This window comes from Priapulus caudatus, unplaced genomic scaffold, assembly GCF_000485595.1.
Source record: "Priapulus caudatus unplaced genomic scaffold, Priapulus_caudatus-5.0.1 Scaffold732, whole genome shotgun sequence".
Lineage (NCBI taxonomy): Eukaryota > Metazoa > Priapulida > Priapulimorpha > Priapulimorphida > Priapulidae > Priapulus > Priapulus caudatus.
The window spans coordinates 56,376-63,797 of record NW_014577793.1 but is presented as its reverse complement, the minus strand read 5'-3'; the positions used below and the strand labels follow the sequence as shown (position 1 = coordinate 63,797).

General features: G+C 47.8%; 1 protein-coding gene across 1 annotated transcript in view; it reads left to right on the top strand.

Moving 5' to 3' along the window:
- The window catches only part of LOC106813168 (Down syndrome cell adhesion molecule-like protein Dscam2), a 38,222-nt gene extending 33,484 nt beyond the window's left edge, over positions 1-4,738 (top strand). The window contains exons 9-13 of the mRNA XM_014817237.1: positions 2,733-2,876; positions 2,977-2,987; positions 3,890-4,004; positions 4,168-4,328; positions 4,645-4,738. Of these exons, the coding sequence (XP_014672723.1) occupies positions 2,733-2,876; positions 2,977-2,979 (147 nt within the window). The 3' untranslated portion in view covers positions 2,980-2,987; positions 3,890-4,004; positions 4,168-4,328; positions 4,645-4,738. The remainder of the gene's footprint in view (positions 1-2,732; positions 2,877-2,976; positions 2,988-3,889; positions 4,005-4,167; positions 4,329-4,644) is intronic.
- Positions 4,739-7,422: the final 2,684 nt, after the last annotated feature.

Below are 7,422 nucleotides of genomic sequence, written 5' to 3'. Positions count from 1 at the left end.
TATTATATATATATATATATCTCACTCTCTCACTCTTCTTTAATTACTTGCTATAGAAGAGATAGCATCAGTTGAGAAGACGGCTATAAGTGTGATATCTAGCATGGCCATGCAGCACATCACAGGCACATATCTATAGTCTACACGTACACGGAACAACGCAGCATAGAAGCGACGCCATACCGCATGCCAAGTCACGCCCGTGTTCTTAAACCACAGTAATCCCTAATCCGCCGCAGCAGACAAATTCAGCGTTGCCAGACAACCAGTGCTGTCTCGATCCGGCAATGTAGCCGATAGTATGACTTTCCACAGTTGCTCGTTCGGTGGACATAGTCTCCTGGTTTAAACAGTTGAGCTGTGCTCGCGAACGGGCGCAAGTCGATATGATGACGGAACGACCTGCTCGAGGGATGCGCGTCCGACAGTATAGTTTCAGGCTGCTCGAGACGCCGGCGCCGATCAATTCAGCGAAAGATTAGCTCAGTCATAACCCCATGACCACTAACTCTGTAATGTAAATGCAGTCATTTTAACAGCTTGATATAGTTTTTCGGCTTTTTCGACATTGATAATTGTGATGGTGATGAGCAGCGAGCGGGTTAAGCGAGCCAAACGTAATTCAAGCCCTTGACATAACGTCGCACGGCACGCTGACACCTCTGTACTCAAATTTGCACAGATACACGTACAGCGCTACCGATCAGACAATACAATGTCGCTCCTACCTTAACTACATATCACAGCGCACGAATTATGCGTCATTGCGTGGGGGCCATGTGGTATGCATTAGATGAGACGTAGCTGTTGCGTCACCAGCGCCCGTCCATGTGGTGTATGAGATGATAAAAGGAGAAAAGATAGAGGTAGCGTGTAGTGTCGCACACACACAGCACAACACCTCTCCTCTTGTGTTTATCTCTACCTAATAATACAACATGTGTGTACGTGTGTGATCCCGTGCATAGGTTGCTCGAGATAAGGGACGAGAGCCGAGCGAGCACGAGTGCGTAGCACGGGACACTGCGCGAAAAAATTCTCCTTATGTAGGCAGAACAGAGCAGACCCAAAAACCAGTAGACACAATGCCCGAACCAAGCCACGCGAAAAGACCACGCGAGCGCACACATCAATTCTGTGTATGTGGGTGTGATTGTAGTTATTGTCTTTTATGTCCGGATATGTAATTCCACACGCGTGCGACGTTATGCAAGGGCTTGAATTACGTTGCTCGGCTTAACCACGCTCGGCTGCCCGAATCACCATCACAATTTCATGTCGAAAAAAATGTCACTTTTGCGGAAAATTTTCATGATCGTTATTTTAATTGCGCACAGCGCCTGAAATATGCGCGCCATCCCTCGAGCAGTCGTCCGCATCACTGCTCTCCACGTCGTAACATCGGCACTGGAATCACTTCGGCTAAATAGCATCGAACGGTTGTCGTGGCAACGCGATCATTTTTGTCTGCTGCGCGGATTAGGGGATTACTGTGGTTAGAACACGGGCGTGTGCTTGGCATGCGGGTGTATGGCGTCGTTCTAGCACTGCGTTTTCGCGTGACGTGTAGACTTATAGATATGGTGCCTGTGATGGTGCGCTGCCATGGCCATGCTAAGAGATATTAGCACTTTTATAGCGCCGTCTTCTCAACTATGCCATCTCTTCTATAGCAAGAGTAATTAAAGAAGAGTGACTGAGAGAGTGCAGCTATTATATATAGTATATATTTGTATAGAGAGAGAGGGAAAGAGAGAATAAGAAGAGATAGGGAGAGAGAGAGAGAGAGGAGAGAGAGAGAGAGAGAGGCGGGAGGGAGATATAAGAGAGAGACGGAGAGAGGAGAGAGAGCATGAGAGAGAGGAGGACGGAGGAGAGGCGAGAGAGAGAGAGAGGGAGAGAGAGAGCGAGAGAGAGAGGAGAGAAGCAGAGAGAGAGGGAGAGAGAGACGACGAGAGAGAGAGCGAGAGAGAGAGAGAGAGTAGAAGAGAGAGAGAGCGAGAGAGAGACGAGAGATTGGAGAGATTCGAGAGAGATCAGAGAGAGAGAGAGAGAGAGACACACATAATTGCATATTTACAATGTGTAGCGTGCATAAGTTTGTTTCAGCGAACTCTGTGGAGAGTAATCTTAACGTAATCCTTTTGTGCACTAACTTAGCGCGGTTCTGCTAACAAAACCGCTGGTTACCGAACACGTATTACAGCAGTTCGGCACTATCGAATGCGTGACTGTGAAAATACTTTACATACGCTAAATGTAAAATTGATGACGGCAGAAGTTTCATAGATACCATTGTCTTACAACATGGTAACCTCAAACCATATTATATAACCCTAACCATAGCTCTAACCTTAACCTAACACTAGCTCCAACCCTAACTCTAACCCTACCCTAACACTAGCACAAACACTACCCCTAACCCTAACACTAGCACAAACCCAACCCTAACCCTAACACTAGCACAAACCCTAACCCTAACACTAGCACAAACCCTACCCCTGACCCTGACACCCACACGATACTCACTCACCGTAACCTTAAGTAAAACCTCTTACAATCTCCTGCCTCTAACAACAATTCTATGTCGACAGATAGTGATTCACCGGGGACTATATAGACTGCCGACATTCTCTCCCTCAACGGTGCTCACAACCCAGTGCGCATTCACCTATAGACTGCCCCCTCGGTGCTGTCGCTAATACAAATCATTGATCTCGCATTGATTTTAGACGCGCCATCAGATTGACCTGCCCGTGAGTAGACTCACGTATGAGGCGAATAATCTGCGCCAGGGATACAAGTACAACTTCAGAGTGACAGCGTGGACGAACCGTGGGCGAGGAGAGGGCACGGCGCCACATCACGAGGGAGCCAGCAGTTATCCGGTATGTGGACGTCACACGACGCGTAGCAACATCAGGTATGTGACGTCACAGACGCGTACGAACATCGGTACTGTGACGTCACAGACGTTAGCAGTATCGGTATGTGACGCTACAGACGCCGTAGCAACATCGCGTATGTGACGTCCAGACGCGTAAGCACACATCTGTATGTTGACGCGTCACAGACGCGTAGCAAAATCGGTACTGGGAACGTCATCAGACGATGTGGCAGGAATCGCGTATGTGACTCACAGACGCGTAGCCAACATCCGGCGTATGTGACGTCACAGACGCGTGCAACTCTGTATGTGACTCACAGACGTGCTAGCAGTATCGGTAGTGTACGTCACAGACGTGTAGCACATCGGTAGTGTGACGTCACGACGCCGTAGCACACGGTGGGTGACGTCACACAGACGCGTAGCAACATCAGTGGGCTGACGTCACAGACACGTAGCAACATCGGTGCCCTGGCTGAGTCACACAGACGCGTAGCACATCGGTATGTGACGTCACAGACGTGTAGCAACATCTGTATGTGACGTCACGACGCGAAGCAACATCTGTAATGTGACGTCACAGGAGACGTGTAGCCAACATGTACTTTGTGACGTCACACAGACGCGTAGCAACATCGGTATGTGACGTCACAGACGCGTAGCAACATCGGTATGTGACGTCACAGACGCGTAGCAACATCGGTGGGTGACGTCACAGACGCGTAGCAACATCGGTGGGTGACGTCACAGACGCGTAGCAACATCGGTATGTGACATCACAGACGCATAGCAACATCGGTGGGTGACGTCACAGACGCATAGCAACATCTGTATGTGACGTCACAGACGCGTAGCAACATCGGTGGGTGACGTCACAGACGCATAGCAACATCTGTATGTGACGTCACAGACGCGTAGCAACATCGGTATGTAAAATCTGGGATATTGATAATCGTGGACATTTGTCGCCTGAATAAATCACGCCACGTGTCCTTCGTTCAGTTCCAGCCGGAATCGTGTCATTTGGTCAGAAGGTCACTGCAAGGTGGAAGAGTGACATAACTCTCTCTTGTCACACGGTTGGGATTCCAGCTCCCGACGTCTCATGGAAACACAAGTAAACTACATATTAGTTTCTCCGATATTTAAAACGCATTCTGCTGAACATAACAATATCGCTTCATCAGGAATCTAGCAGTTAGTAGATCGTCAATCGTATGACGTTGCAGTGACGTCGCAGTTATAGTGATTTCTTTGTTTTACTGTTTTCGTCTGCTCAGTGGCGTCAGCATCAGGATGGCTGCGGATGTTGCCATGGCGATCCTAGCTAACAACTCGCTGCAGCTTTCCAAGGTTCGTCTGGAACATTCTGGCAACTACACATGTCATATCTCGAATAAGTATGGAACGGATGGGATTACCCACCAACTCGTGGTCAAAGGTTAGAAAAATTACGCATATTTTAGATACTACCTCTTATATTATAATATAGATATCAGGAGTTAATAATAGACAAATTATTTGTTTATTATTAACTCCTGATATATATATATATATATACTAAAACATTAAGTCTAGGTATTAAGTCTACTTTATTCTGTTCATAAATATGTTGCTGATAATAGGTATATTATAGCTTATGTATTATTATACCGTGCGCAAGTTGCGTACAATGCGTACAAGAATATCTGTATGTAATCGTTATAATTCAATGCGAATATGCAACAAAAACATTAATGCTCTTTTTGGTTTAACAGCGCCACCTATGCCACCATCCGTGTCTATACTGTCGGCCAAAACGCACACCATTAAGCTCAAGTGGACGACGGTCAGTGATGGTGGCAGCGCCGTGAGTGGTGAGACTAATGACGTTTATTCGTTCATTGATTCATTCGTTCGTGCATTGTTAGTTCGCTCGATAGGTTAGTTGTTCGTTTGTTCGTTCGCTTCTCTATCCGTCCGTCCATCCATCCATTCGTCCATGTATCCGTCCATCCATCCGTCCGTCCATCCATCTATCCATCCATCCATCCATCTATCCATCCATCCCTCCCTCCCTTCCTCTCTACCACCTGTCCGTTCCGTCCCTCCCGTCGTATCACTTAGTCATCTATCCATCCCTCCATCCATCCATCCAATCATCCATCCATCCATCCATCCATCCCATCCATCCGATCCATCCGATGACATCAATTCTATCCGCATCTATCCATCCATTCCATCTATCCATCATCCATCCACTCCATCCATCATCCGTGTGTTTCCATCCATCCATTCCATCAATCCATCCTCCATCCATCCCTTCCCTGCCAGTGCTCCTTAACACATGGCCCCTGTGTTCTCCTTCAGCGCGAACTCTCCACTACCAAGAGCAGAGTTTAAAAGGCGAGCCGTGTGTGACGGGTGGCTGTGTGTTTTGGTTATATCCAAGCTCTCTGCCTCGATTTGGTGGTCCTCTGCCATTGAAGGACATCGCGGCGTGTCTGTTGTGGTCGCGCTGTTCCTCCATCCAATCTAAGTGTGGCCTGACTCTGGTGTGTGCGATAGCCCCGCGCCGGGTGCCCCGGCGGGGGTCATACTGCATATGTGCCATGTGACTGCATAGTGCTACACTGTACGTGCATAGTGCAGGAAATGCATACGATGCATAATGCATACGCTGCATAATGCATTAGTGCATAGTGCATAGTGCATACACCGTTAATGCCATAGTGCAGAGTGCATAGCGTGCCATGGTGGCACTGGTGCATGGTTTGTAGTGCATAGTGCATAGTGAAAGTGCCATAGTGCATAGTGCATAGCCTGCATGGGCCATGTGCATACACTGTAGTGCATAGGTGCATTAGTGGATATTCATAGTGCATGCGCCATAGTGCATAGCTGCATTATTGCATTGTGCATAGTGCATACTGCATAGTGCAAAGTGCATTCGTGCACCGTGCATAGCTGCAGTACAGGCGTGTAGCTGCATAGTTGCAGAGTGCAGAGTGCTAGTGCATATGCATGAGTGATACACTGTAATGCATAGTGCAGAGTGCATAGTGCATAGTGGCCATTCAGCGCCATAGTACATAGGTGCATAGTGCATAGTTCATAGTGCATAGTTGCATAGTGCAAGTGCATGTGCCATTGTTTGCATTAACGCACTGTAGTGCATGTGCATAGTGATATCTGCATAGTGCATAAGCGATAGATGCATACCTGCATAGTGCATGGTGGCCATAGTGCTACTGTTCATTCGTGCACTTAGTGCATCGTGCACCGTGCATAGTGCATACACTGTAGCTGCATAGTGGCAGAGTGCGAGTGCATAGTGCATAGTGCATAGTGCATGACAGCTGTAATGCATTAGTGCAGAGTGCATAGTGCATAGTGCATCGCGCCATAGCTGCATAGTGCATAGTGCTATAGTCATAGTGCAATTAGTGGTCCATTCGGTGCATGGTGCATAGTGCATTAGGCATGCGCGATGCATAGTGCCATAGTCGCATAGCAGCATTAATGCTTAGTGCATAGTGCATATGCATATGTGCATAGTGCATAGATGATAGCATAGGTGCATACACTGTATGCATAGTGCAGAGTGCATAGTTGCAGTATCGCATAGCGCATATGCCATAGTGCATCAGTGCATAGTGCATAGTGCATAGTGCATAGTGCATAGTGTATAGTGCAGTAGGGCATAGTGCATCGACGCATAGTGCATCCGCAATAGCTGCACAGTGCCATAGTGCATCGGTGCATTAGTGTCATTACCTGACATAGTGCAAGGTGCATAGTCATCGTTGCATCGCTGCATGTGCATTCTACACTGCATAGTGCATATGCATAGATGCATAATGCCATAGTGCATAGTGCATACACTGGTATTGCATAGTGCATAGGCCAGAGTGCGCAGAGTGCATAGTGCATAGTGATAGCCGCATAGTGCATGCGTGCATCGTTGCATCGTGGCATTAGTGCACTAACACTTAGTGCATAGTGCATAACTGCATCAATACATAGTGCATACTGCATACACTGTAGATGCATAGTGATAGTGCATAGTGCATAGTGCAGTAGTTGCATAGGTGCATTGGTGTGCATGGCGTGCATGGTGCAGTATGCATAGTGCGAGAGTACGTGCAGCACGGCGAGTGAGTGGCATGCGGGGTGCGTGTGGGGGGGAGGGCATGGGGCATAGTGCATAGGCTATGCATAGTGCAATAGTGCATAGTGCATATTGCATAGTGTCATAGGTGGCATGCGCTTTGATAGGTGCATAGGGGCATAGCTGGTCATAGCTGCACGACACTGTAGTGCGATACTGCACTGAGTGCAGTCAGGTGGCATAGTGCATAGGTTGCGATAATGCATAGTGCCTATTTAGTGCATAGGCCAGTACACTGTAGGTGCAGTAGTTGCAGACGTGCTGAGTGCATAGTGCATAGCTGCATTAGTGCATAGCGCATAGCTGTGGCATAGTGGGCATAGTGCATTCAGCGCCATAGTGTTCATAGTGCATACGTGCATAGTGCATACTTCCATAGTGCCAT